The 12,893-nt window shown below is 38.1% G+C and overlaps 1 protein-coding gene and 1 long non-coding RNA gene across 20 annotated transcripts in view; one reads left to right on the top strand and one right to left on the bottom strand.

Annotated features, from left to right (window-relative positions):
- The window catches only part of FBXW7 (F-box and WD repeat domain containing 7), a 179,150-nt gene extending 167,465 nt beyond the window's left edge, over nucleotides 1-11,685 (top strand). For 16 of the 17 annotated variants that reach the window (XM_069013482.1, XM_069013488.1, XM_069013487.1 and 13 more), the window contains 4 exons: nucleotides 2,863-3,044; nucleotides 4,106-4,331; nucleotides 8,387-8,597; nucleotides 9,636-11,685. In XM_069013482.1, coding sequence (XP_068869583.1) covers nucleotides 2,863-3,044; nucleotides 4,106-4,331; nucleotides 8,387-8,597; nucleotides 9,636-9,904 — 888 coding nt within the window. In that variant the 3' untranslated portion in view covers nucleotides 9,905-11,685. Of the gene's footprint in view, nucleotides 1-2,862; nucleotides 3,045-4,105; nucleotides 4,332-8,386; nucleotides 8,598-9,635 lie in introns of those variants that run through there. The other variant, XM_069013496.1, reaches the window with a different exon arrangement.
- Nucleotides 3,051-8,462, bottom strand: LOC138109679 (uncharacterized). Of its 3 annotated transcripts, XR_011150655.1 has the most exons (4): nucleotides 8,376-8,451; nucleotides 5,940-6,066; nucleotides 5,064-5,183; nucleotides 3,051-3,632 (listed from the first exon to the last, which is right to left on the bottom strand). It is a non-coding gene; the product is annotated as an uncharacterized lncRNA (long non-coding RNA). The 3 variants fall into 3 exon arrangements; XR_011150654.1 differs by having other exon boundaries at nucleotides 5,064-6,059; nucleotides 8,376-8,462; XR_011150653.1 differs by having other exon boundaries at nucleotides 5,064-6,066.
- Nucleotides 11,686-12,893: the final 1,208 nt, after the last annotated feature.

Genomic DNA, 12,893 nt, shown 5'->3' with positions numbered 1-12,893 from the left:
AATGCTGCTCATGTTACCACTGGCATATATCCTTGTTCTCTTGGCAATTCTGCTATTCTTGTGGAGTCGTTTGTGACATGGATTTTAAAGAATTTGGACAGAAACATTACTTTATCTTCCTTAAAGCTTAACTTAGGCTGCTTTTACCCCTCTGGATCTCCCTTTCTCACTTGTCTTCTAGCATTCTTTCTATTGTTTTCAAGTTTTTGAAATGGAGTGTTCATTTTACTGGCTCAGATTTCAAGTACAGAGTTTGTTTTTCTTTCCAAGCTACTATATTGCTGAGCCACAAAAAAAAAAAAATTAACTTGCTTTAGGTTTAAATATTTCCTATTAAATTAGATCCAGCTCAGGCAGGAATTTAATAAGCTTCAATAATTTAATTCTGGCTTAGAGAGGCAAAACAATATGTGCAATCAAAAAGACAGTACTGAACATTTCAGTCATGTTAGAACATCACAGCTACTCAGCCCACAGGTTTTTTTTTGAGATGACTGGCTGACCAAGGATGTTGAAAAGGCCTTGAGGAAACAGTACTTTTTCCCTTTAGACTGGTATTGTGTGCACTTAGCTTGGTTTTAATGGTATAGATAACAACAGGACAGCTGCTGAGGATAGCATGTTTAAGATGTAAAAGGTATCTGCTTCATAATGTTGAAGCTGGATGTATTCAGCATTTGTCACTGCATGCCCAGAAGATCCTTGAAGGGATTGTTAATCCTACTGTGGGTAAGAATAAAATTAAGAGCCATAGGCACCCTCACCCTGCTGCTGTTGGCTTCTCTACAACAAACTGTCTAATGAAGGATCCCATAATGAAATTTACATCTATTTTAATTGAAAAGGGCAACCTAAACACAAATGAAAAATACTTCCTTTGTACATACCACACTCCCAAAAGCAAAATGTTCCCTTAAATATATAAAATTGAGCACAGTGGCATGACTTAACAATTACTGCTCAGTAATTTTTTGGAAGTAATTACAAAACCTAGTGTGACCATTTACCCCAAACCTTTAAGAGAGCCAGAAATTGTGTCTGAAAGATGGAAGCATGCTGTATCAGCCCTCATGCTTATTGATGCTGAAGAATTAATAAAATAAAGAAACCCTAAAGGTTGGTTTGTGCAAATGAACATGATTAAGTAATTCCCTTGACAGATGTAAAGCCCAAAATAAGGATTCTGTGTTCTTACTGCTTTAACACGATGATTTCTTAAAATATGAGCACATTGAATGAAATAAGAAAAAAGAGAACTGTAGAAGTGAACATTGGCCTTGAACTGAAAAAGATGGATTTGATAGCAGTGAATTAAGCTAGGAGCCAGTAATTGCAGAAGATTGGTTTAAAAATTGTTAAAGAACAGAAAATCTATGTACAACAAAAAAGCAAGCCATTTTCAAGGATGCTAGGAAGAGCAGGATATTAACAACAGGAATAACTATACTGTCACTGATGCAGAAAAAATACTTTGGAAGAAAATTCATGTGATAGAAATACAGCATGCAGTGATAATAAAACATTTCAGCAGAAACTCACATGTTAACAACTACCAAAGTTATGGTTTTTCTTATTAGAGTTGATCCAGATAATCTGTATTTGATGGTTTTTGGTTTGGGGTTTTTTTTTCTAAAGTAACCTTTGGCTTAAAATTAGTGCATTTTCAAAAGGTATGATCACAAGGAGAAGAGCCATGACAGGACAGTTAGAAAGCTAAAATGCATCAATGAAAGACTGGATATTTAGGATACATTATCTCAGATAAAAAATATTGGACTGCGTCAAGAGGAGTCAACTAACAGTTAAAGGAAGGCCACAGCAATTAATGCCACTTAGCATTAGATTACAGAAAAAGAGATCCTCAAACTGCCTTGACCTCTTTTCTCGTGCAGTTACAGGTTTGACTGATAAAAATAATAGTGCAGAAGTAGATGGCTGTGTGCACTGAAAGACTGTATCCCCATGACAGGACTGAAGAAAATAGAATAATGCAAAAATCAACATGGCACATATTTAAATGGGTTAGAAAATGGGTAATTATAGAGATCATGTTGTTAAAGTAAATGCAGAATCTTCATGGAGTATGTTTCTAGAGGAGTCTTGCAAGGATCTTTCCTTGTCTGTGCTAATTAGCATTTATTGCTGCCTGGTGGGAAAGCATATATAGTCATTACTTGTAAGGAAAACAGGATGGGAGACAGAGACAAGCCATTGTTCTGGGCTGACAGGGGTTTTATGGAAGAAGGTGTGAGCAAACACTGTCTGTACATGGTGAGAAATCATGTTGTACATTTGGGATCAAAGAAGGGAGGCTGTGCTTACGTAGTGTGGGATTCTCTCCTGGGCAACAGTAAAGTCTGAAGAAGGTCTGAAACATGATTTTGCAGGAGTGATGCTGTAGCTGTGGCTTACAGAGTGCAGTGTTTCTTGGATAAACAAACAGAAAAATACAACAAAAATATATGGTTTATAGATTGGTGATAAAACTACCAAGTATGTGCTCTTTCCACTTCTAGTACACTTCAAAAAGCTATTGGAAATCATGCAGTGACTCGGGGAAATGCCAGAGAAATGACTCAAGGCTGCAAAACATGTCCTTGTATTAAGAAATTTGGAAAGACAGCTTAGTTTGTAAAGGGGAAGATTACAAGAAAAATTCCTTATAGTTGAAGTACCAACAATTGAGAGAAATTTGATGAGTATCTTTTAAAAAGGGGAGGTTTTTTGTTCAATCAGTAAGAAGTCTCCAGGGGTCTTCTGGCTTTTGCTATGAGAGCCAGCTGTTACCTCCAAGACTGCTTTATCTTAAAGTTTCCATTCCCCTCTGTCAAAAGGGTAACTAAGGAAAATGTTTCTTTTCAGTGTTTGAGAACACTGGTTGGGCATACAGGCGGAGTGTGGTCATCACAGATGAGGGACAATATCATCATCAGTGGCTCTACAGACAGAACGTTGAAAGTCTGGAATGCTGAGACCGGGGAATGCATCCACACCTTGTACGGACACACCTCCACCGTGCGCTGCATGCATCTCCATGAGAAAAGGTGAGGCTTTGTGCAGAGCTACAGCCACAGCCTGGCCTTCTTTTACACTCTTGTGCTCACAGAAAGCGCTCCTGAAACCTGGGAACCTCATCCAGAACCGAGTGAAACACAAACCAGGCAAAACATAAATCAACACAAGGGAGGAGATGATTAATAGAAGCAGAAGCATAAGAATACTAAATGAAGAACTGAAACTTGAGTCATGTACTTCAAAAAGTCACAGTCTGCGTTATTGCAAAGCTAATTCTTTGTTACATCGTGATCCAGTCTCCCACACTGAATAATTTCTTCTTTTGTCAGTGCTACAAACTTTTACTCATTTTATTAAATAACCTTTTAAGTATTGTCACTGCAGTATTTTATTTAAATTTTAACTGATTATAACATAATTTTTGCAACAGTAAATCATGTCTTGATTCAACAAACATTGGCAGAGCTCTGTTACTTGGCTGTGGTATGGAGCTGTTGACAGAGATTGTTGGTTGCATTTCTTCTTCTTTGAGGAATGATGTTTTTCTATATAAATTCCATTAATGTTCATTCCATCTCATTTCTGTTATTGCCCAAAAAAGCTTACAGAAGTATAAACTGAAAAAAAAAAAAAAATCAAGCAGAATAACTGTTACTTTACCAAAAGTTAAATTTCTAAAGATCTTTGTTTATTTGTTACAATTAGTTAGCTCAGTTATTAAAACAGAAAGCCCATAGCACTGGCTGGAGCTCACCATGTTCCTAAGCTTTCATAGGTAGATACAACAGTCCACAGAATTTCTCATGGCATTGTTTTGCTGGTCAGGAACGAAGTGGCTTTTGAAATACTGATTGCTAATTGTATCAAATAGATCCTGAGAAGGTGAGTAAAGCAAGGAAGAAGAGCACCCCAGTCATTTGAGACCCTAATAAAACATCCCACCAAGCCAGCACTTTGGCGGCTGGTGCACCAATGCCATCTAATGTCCCAAATTAAAACTCAGAACCCATTTGTAGCCAAGTTTAGCCAAATTGTTGTAGTATTTTTATGCCCATTGCTAAGTACAAGAGGGGTTTTCTCATTCCTGCAGAGTGGTCAGTGGGTCTCGAGACGCTACGCTGAGAGTCTGGGACATAGAGACGGGCCAGTGTTTACACGTTCTGATGGGCCACGTCGCTGCAGTTCGGTGCGTTCAATATGATGGCAGAAGGGTTGTAAGTGGTGCATATGATTTTATGGTCAAAGTGTGGGATCCAGAGACAGAGACCTGTCTGCACACACTGCAAGGGCATACTAACAGAGTCTACTCGTTACAGGTATGTGATTTTTATCTGCTGCTTTAGTTTCCTTAAGTAACATTTAAAGTCAGATTATTTCACCTTGTTTATTAAGTTGTGGGTACCTAGTACAGAATTATACAGACCACAGGAATACAGAGGCATCTGTGATAAACCCCTTTTTCATTTTGTTACACTAGTTATATGTTGTCTTAAGTTAGAAACTGAATTTTTTTTTTTGAGTAGCATTTTTTATAAAGGACCCAGTACAATAAAGCCCAAATCTCTACACCATCAAGTTACATTGTTTTGTGGATTAATGGGTTGTTTGGTTCAGAATTTTCTTTTTTTTTAATCTTGCATGTATTTTGGAGCTATGTTTTTGCCTTCCCCAAGAAATTCCAAACTTACTGTTTTAAATAAATCAAAGAATATAGCAATTGACAGTGTGCCAAAAACCCTATTGGATTAATGTTCTGATTTATGGAGATCTGTTTATCCTCATTTTCTAGTCCCATCTTCCAATTCCAAACTATAATTCACAGTAAGGCTGAATCTAAAATTTTAATGATCCTATGTAAATCTCTAGCTTTCTACTTCCTCTTCTCTGAGTACAGGCCAGATATACAACTGTGAGGCTTTTTCAACAGCAACATGTTAATGTAGGTGCAGGTTATTATGGTGCTACTGTGTGGCATCTCTCTATTGCCCACCAGTCACCCACAAAGCTGGTAAAGATACACACAGACCTCATGTCTTGGGTCTTCTTACCTTTACTAACCCAAAACATCATCTTGTTCATTCATAGAGTCAAAGCATCACTTCCAGGCATTGAAAAGCGAAAGAAATTAATTTCATGCTTGTGCCTGTTCACACCACAGTCTGGCAGGACTTGAAAAAGAAATCAACAAAGACAGTTCAAAATTGGGAAATGGCATTCAGCATGTAACTGCTCTGGTTTGTGGCTCAGTGCTAGAGACATTTTTCATAAAGTATTTCATATCTCACCATAATATATTAAATATGAAGAAAGTTTCTAATTGGTTTCCTTTCCCAAAAATATGTAGCAAAATTTATCAAAAACTCCAGCCCTTCTCTTACATTCATATGCTGAGGAGCGTTCTCTAGACAAGCCGCAAGCAAGTTAAAAATGGTGTACTACCTACTGCTCTCAAAAATATTCTGAGGATTGTATTTCACATGGGGCAGTTTGGGAACAGATGTTATTCTACCTTATCTTCACCAGTGGCTCTTGTTTTGGCGTACGAATATTTATGTCTTGCTCTGATACTGTAGTAATAATGGATCAAAGAATTGGGTTATGTTACACATTGATATGTTCTGAAACAAATGGGAAGGGGATCAGGGAGGGCAAGCTAGAGGCTACAGGTGTTTCCAGGTTTGGAACAGAAAGATTCTTTAAAATTACATGGTGTCTCCTGCCCTTCAGCCTGAAGTAGCCCCAAACAGCAGAACTTCCACAAATAGAAGAATGAGATGGAATAAGCCAGTCCTCCCTATCCCTGCTCCATGGCAGGTTCTGTTATATCTCAATGTTTCCCCCTGTGTAGACCTAATATTCTCCAGAGATCCTTATGTGCAGCAGTTGAAGACCACTGAACTTGTTGCGTTTTCTTACTCTCTTACCTGCCTTTGAAGTAATCCATAGATTCTCAAGGTTCATGGATAACTCACTGATCAAAATCATTGTCTGTTTCACTGCAGCACCATCAATTTGTCTTGATGCCCAGCCTTAAAGCTCTCTTTCTGAATACTGTATGAACATGGAATACAATTAGTTTGTGGGAAAGGGGGAAAGGAATTCAAAATTTGTTACATCAGTCAGGTTTAGTTCTTTTTAGGATAGAAAAATATTCTCTAGTGTTCCCAAGTCTTTTGGGCTACTTGGAATTCCTTGTCTGTTTATCTGAAGACAGATTATTTCCCATCCTCTTTTGAAAGCAGGGGACCCAAACCAGGTCCAGTCAAAATCTTATCAATGCTTACTAGAAGTGAAAAGTTATTTTTTATGCCTTCCATTCAGATACCAGAGGGTCTTTTTTAGTGTATTTTCACCAGGAATGCAGTGCATGCAGCAGATAAGCAGTCTGTGTGCCAGTCACTCTCCATTCTTTTGAATCTAGGTGCCATGCTCAACCATGTCTGACTGCAGAGATCTCAGATACTAATTTTCTGCGGGTCTTATAAAAAGCAGCGGCTCCAGATAGTGGAGTTCCCTTAACTGGGTTTGTTCCTTGCCTTATCAGGTACCAGTCAGTCCACATGGACAAGGAGTGTCAGATTGCCTTAAATATAACCAAGATTCCGGCCCAGCCTTCCTTCTCCCAGGCTGCAGCTGTACCTTCATTCATTCCCTGCCAAGTTCAGATCTCCACACTTTTCACTTCTACACTCTTTGCCTTTGGTCAGTTCTACTGTTTCAAATGTCACTCAAAACCTAATAAATGAAAATAGTGAATGCCAGACCTCTTTGAAACTTTCTGGTATCTCTAATAGTACTGTGAACAAAGTTCTGAATATTAATAGTGTCCCCACCTCAAGTTTGTCTCCCTCTGTAAAAATACAACCAAGACATTTGGTGTTTCACATGGCTTTTTACTCCATTACAGAAAAAAACCCAAAACATATTGGTTAAGATAATTTTCCCACAAATCTGTGTTTGCTGCTACTTACCACATTACTCAGGGCTTAAAAGGTCCTTGTGGAAACAGAAGTTAGACTGGTTGATCCATAATTCCCCTATCCTATCATCTCCTTTGATGCCTTGATCACCCTTCAATAAAGGAAGGAACTGTATTTGCCATCTGAAACTTGTCTGTCTTCCATGGGTTCTCAAAGATAGTAGCAGATGTCTCTGAGATTGTCTTAAAACAACTTGCCTTATGTGATTTTGTTCCCCCATTCTAGCAAAAGCTTGTACTCATTTGTCATTGGCGTTAGTGCTGTGAGCCTACACTTGGATGGCTGAGGACTGAAACAAAAAAGTTAAATAGCTGGCCTCAGTCAGTGTTTCCTTCCCACCGAGGATAAATGAGGTTTTTTTGGCCTTCCTCTTGGTGTGGTTCTTTTGTTTTGTTTTTGGTTGGGACTCTTTTACACAATAGTGAAATGGCTCTTGCTAGTTTTATCTTGTGTTTTGCCCTGCCTTTCTGGTTTTGTCCCAGTGTGCTCTTTTATACACATCTATTGATCTAGTTTCTACTTTTTGTACAATTCCTTGTGGTTTAGCCAAGTGGGTCTCAGTAATTTACAATACTTCCTATCTTTCTTTCACACAGGATATTTTGTGTCTTTAAGAAAGTGCCAACTGTCCTGAACTCTTCTTCCCCTCAGAGAACAGATACATAAAATCCTCATGGGAAGGAAGTCTCGGGTTTTTTAAGTATTCCTTCTTGAAGCCCACTGGTTTTATTCCACTGCTTTTTTCCTTTTTTTGAGAATTCTGGACTCTTATGTCATTGTCACTATAGCTCAAGTTATTTTCCACCTTTCTGTTCTCTGCATGGTCAAAAGAATCTCATATCTTAGCCTGTATGCTTTCCCTACAATGACTGGAAAGTTACACTTCCTTATTGTACACAATTAGGGTAACAAAATAGCTAAACCCCACATTTTTCAATTACATTTCCTTCCATTTCCCTATGTTGTGACTTTCATGTAGATGATTCTGGAATAATGTTGTTGTCATTCTCCTGCTTAAAGTCCCTCTGACTTGTAAAAAGCAAGGTTGGCTTGTTAACATCTTTTTTAGGAAAAGTATCTTATTGTTGCATGCTGCAGGATAGTCAGGATCTGCTGTGTTTAAAGGAGATGTATTACATTTCAAAGACCAGGGGCTCAGTCTCTTTTCAAACCATGTCCCTCAAGAGCCCGTGTCTACAACAGAGAATTGCTCTGACCATGAATCACCTGCTCTGGTATCAAACATGGTCATTTCTACTGAGTTCTTACATTGAACTGCAGATTCTGAATATATATAGTATCTAACCTTGCATTTAGTCAATTAAATGCTTAATAGCCTTCTTTGTAAGATGCTAATATAACTGTTTGTAATAGATGTACCTTTCTTGTAGTTTGATGGTATCCATGTGGTGAGCGGATCTCTTGACACTTCCATCCGAGTTTGGGATGTGGAGACAGGCAACTGCATTCACACTCTAACAGGCCACCAGTCACTCACAAGTGGAATGGAACTCAAGGACAATATACTTGTGTCTGGGAATGCTGATTCTACAGTCAAAATCTGGGACATTAAAACAGGACAATGTTTACAGACATTGCAAGGTAAGCTTAAACTACCTTCATGTAAATCAAGCAGCCTACAGTGATCTGTGCTGCAGGTTCTGCATTAAAAAAAATAAATACATACAAAGAAACAAGTGCCGACCACTTACAACTTAAGTATTTTTCTGATAACAGCTGTATGATCTTTTTCTGAACTAGAAGAACAAAATGTATTTAATCTAATATATTCAAATCACTTGCCTATTATGAAAGGCAGATGGTCTGGACTGATAGCAATTTGCTATGGGTATATTAGCCTAATAAGCCACAGAAATATGTAGGAAATTACATCTCAAAATAGACAGTCAATGTATTTATTTAGGGGTCACTTGAATGTTTCAAAGCCTACAGATTAATTGGATCAGGAGGCAAAGTACACTGTCTGTTGCAATAAATCAAGAGATGCAAGTGGAAGATGTTGTCTTTATTTTGGTAAAATTTTTTTTTTTTCCTTCATGTTGACAGCTGCCACTCAGGCATCATGCACACAAACACGTGGTTGTGTTTCTCCCCACAAAAAAGGTCTTATATCATTCTCATATATCATAGGCAGCAGTGCTGGCTGGAGCAGAAAATTAAATTTGCCTGTAAAGCAAACTGCTGCTTTAACATATATATTTATATGTCAGCATATAACTGTCAATATTTACTGATGGAGTAATCTCATAATAACACTTCAAAGGGACTTGGAGACGAATTCTTACAGCGGTCACCTCATTGTGGATGGTTAAATTAATTTTCATGGATGCCCAAGTGTACGTTTGCCTTTCTGCTGATATATACAGCACAACAAGATCACTGAGACAAAGAAAATAGTGGAGAATTTTTTTTATAACTGCCTTCACTTTTTGAAAGCATGGCAAGGCTTCTGTACCTTTTAATGTACAAACCCAGGAGTTATAGCAGATAGTTCTCTAATAGTTCTAATAGATGGAAAGAACTGTATGCAAATAGCAAGGTATTTATTCTAGATGCAGCACTGTCTGACATTGCTTTCTAATTAATTACAAATAGAAATGTTTTTGTTTACTCTTACAGGTCCCAACAAGCATCAGAGTGCTGTGACCTGTTTACAGTTCAACAAGAACTTTGTAATTACCAGCTCAGACGATGGGACTGTAAAACTTTGGGACTTGAAAACGGGTGAATTTATCCGAAATCTAGTCACATTGGAGAGTGGGGGAAGTGGAGGCGTCGTGTGGCGAATCAGAGCTTCTAACACAAAGCTGGTGTGTGCAGTTGGGAGCCGCAACGGGACTGAGGAAACAAAGCTGCTGGTGTTGGACTTTGACGTCGATATGAAGTGAAGGGCAGAAAGATGAATTTGTCCAAACGTGTAGACGATGTTCTCCTTTCCCTCCCCCCTGAAAAAAAAAGAAAAAAGAAAAAAAAGAAAAAGGAAAAAAATCCCTTGTCCTTGGTGGTGCAGGATGTTGCCTTGGGGCAACAGATCCTAAAGACCTACAGACTACGAAGGAGAAGACAAAGATGACAAACTATAACTGACAAGAGAGGCTTTTGCTGTCTCGTCACATAAAAAGGCTACACTTTTGACCAGGGCAGCTTTGCAAAAATCCAACTTTTGAAATGAAACCAGGTGCAATTAATTTCTTTACTTTCCTCCAAAAGCTCCTTGAGCAATTTGGAGTGAAAAAAAAAAAATGTTATAGTTCTTGTTAACAAGTTATTTTACCACAAAGATCTTGAAATAAGCTGCACAGGCGAGCCTGCTTGTGCACCCCTGGGTCACCCTGGGTCCCGGCAGCCCCTCCGAGCAACGCGCTGTCCCTTAGCCCCGCTCCAAGCAGGGGGTTGGACCGGACTCCCTCCAAGGTCCCTTCCAACCTCCACGAGCAGTCACTGGTTGACTTTCAAAAACTAGAGAGCATCTGCAATGAGAAAAACAAACAAAAACAAAGAGTCCATTCCTGGTGTGGAAAAGCTAAAATCTTACTGTGAATTGTTTTGTACAGTTTTATCAGAGCTTTTTGTTTTTTTTCTTTATTCCTCTTTTTTTTTTTTTGCCAATCATTGCCAATGTCAATCACAGTATTAGCCTCTGTTTAATCTATTTACTGTTGCTTCCATCTACACTCTTCAACGCATAAGTTGCTCTGAGGTGGCAAGTTGTCCTGGGTTTTGAGAGTCCTCTGATGGATTTAATTCGCAATGCTGGTGCTAGAAGTAGGTCTTCAATTACGGGATTGTTGTCCCACCCCTGTACTGTATTCCCAGTGGCCAAACTTATTTATGCTGCTAAATGAAAGAAAGAAAAGCAAATTATTTTTTTTTATTTTTTTTTCTGCTGTGACGTTTTAGTCCCAGACTGAATTCCAAATTTGCTCTAGTTTGGTTACAGAAAAAGACTTTTTGCCACTGAAACTTGAGCCAACTGTGCCTCTAAGAGGCTGAGAGTGGAAGAGTTTCAGACAATTAAGAGTGAAGTTTGCCTGCAAATAAAGAATTGAGTGTGTGTGCAAAGCTTATTTTCTTTTTTCTGGGCAAAAATTAAAACACATTCCTTGGAACAAAGCTATTGCAGCCTGTTCTGTGGGGAAATTTTTCTTTGTGAGGGCTGTGGTGAATGGAATGAACATACATTAAAAAAAAAAAAACTGACAAAATTTTTAAAAAATATTATAAAATACAAAAATTAAAATAAAGTTGCTGGTCAGTCTTAGTGTTTTACAGTATTTGAGAAAAAAACAACTGTTACAGTTATTGCTGGGAGGAACTGACAGAGCAAAAACTTACGTTTTTGTAAAGATGTCACATGCAAACAAAATGAGAAACGAAAGAGTCAAATGGTTTGCCTCATTCTCCAAGAGCCACAACTCAAGCTGAACTGTGAAAGTGGTTTAACACTGTATCCTAGGCGATCTTTTTTCCTCCTTTTTTTGTTTTTGTTTTTGTTTTATTTATAGTCTGATTTAAAACAATCAGATTCCAGTCGGTTAATTTTAGTTATGTAACAACCTGACATGATGGAGGAAAACAACCTTTAAAGGGATTGTGTCTATGGTTTGATTCACTTAGAAATTTTATTTTCTTATAACTTAAGTGCAATAAAATGTGTTTTTTCATGTTAGTATGTCTTTTTTTAAATTTTTTATTTTCTAGCTGTTAGTTTAATATTATGTATCCTATGAGGGGTAAAGCAGGTTGAGTTGCTCATCTTACTGGTAAGATGCTAAAATATGGCTTGGGACATTTTATGTAAACAGGTGTGTGAGTGTCCTCTCTTTCAGTTGCCAGGTAGGATTTGTCACGTGGGTCTGGACAAACATGCAGGAAAGACATTTGCTCCCTCTCACGAGGAATGTGTCAGGATCTTGCTCTGGGGGAAGTCAGCTATAAAAAGCTGCTAAAATACGTAAAACTTCTTCCAATAGCATCTCGTTACTGCATCTTAAATTGAAACCTGATGTTTATTATTTATGGATTTCAATCAGTTGATTGCAGTTGACAGCAAAGAATAAATCCATAAATACAACTAAAATCAAAGTTAGGATTGTAGGAGAGCTTGAAATAAAGCTTCAGAAGAAATGATTTAAAAACCCCCATCATTCCACATCAGTTCAACAGCAGTTTTATCAGTGCCCTGAAACCAAGGTAAGTCATCATCTCTCTCAGAAACTTAGCACTTGAGTGTCAGGTTCTGTCTCAAATCTCCTTGACCAAAATCATTGTTTTCTTCTGCCTAAGCTTTTCTGTCAGGGCATAGCATTCGCTTGTTTGTGACAGTTTTCCCCTGAAGAAAGCTGTCTTCAAAAAAAAAAAAAAACCAAACCAAAACACTAGAAGAGAAAATGCATAGATGGAAAAGAAAAACATTTATATACTTACACATCTATGACTATGTGCAAACAAAATTTAATTCCAATCCCTGCATTATGCAAAACATGCAATGGTGAAGGATCATGCTTCCATCTGGCCTCTCGAGATTAAAAAGCCATCCGAAGTGACTGAGCAGCTCCAAATTGTAAAAATCTGTTCCTTGGGTTGGTGCTTAAGGAAAAAAAGCTTGCAGCAAGCACTGACAGTATAAAAGGTGTGATTGTGTCTTATTTATGTAAAAACAATCAAAAAGTCAATCCTTTCCTAAAATGGCAGTGAAAGATTGCCAGGACTTTGCTGGGTTCTGCTGAGAGTGCAGGCCAGGACTGAGCTCCCCAATTGCAGAAGGTGCACCACTGTGGGCTGAAGTACTTGTGAGAGGAGATGGAAATAGAAGGGTAGAAATATGAATATTTAATGCAGTGAGCAGAGCAATAGCTTTTAAGATTATGTAATTTT

Source organism: Aphelocoma coerulescens, chromosome 4, assembly GCF_041296385.1.
Source record: "Aphelocoma coerulescens isolate FSJ_1873_10779 chromosome 4, UR_Acoe_1.0, whole genome shotgun sequence".
NCBI lineage: Eukaryota > Metazoa > Chordata > Aves > Passeriformes > Corvidae > Aphelocoma > Aphelocoma coerulescens.
The sequence above is the reverse complement of the archived record's forward strand: the minus strand, read 5'-3'. Positions and strand labels throughout refer to the sequence as shown.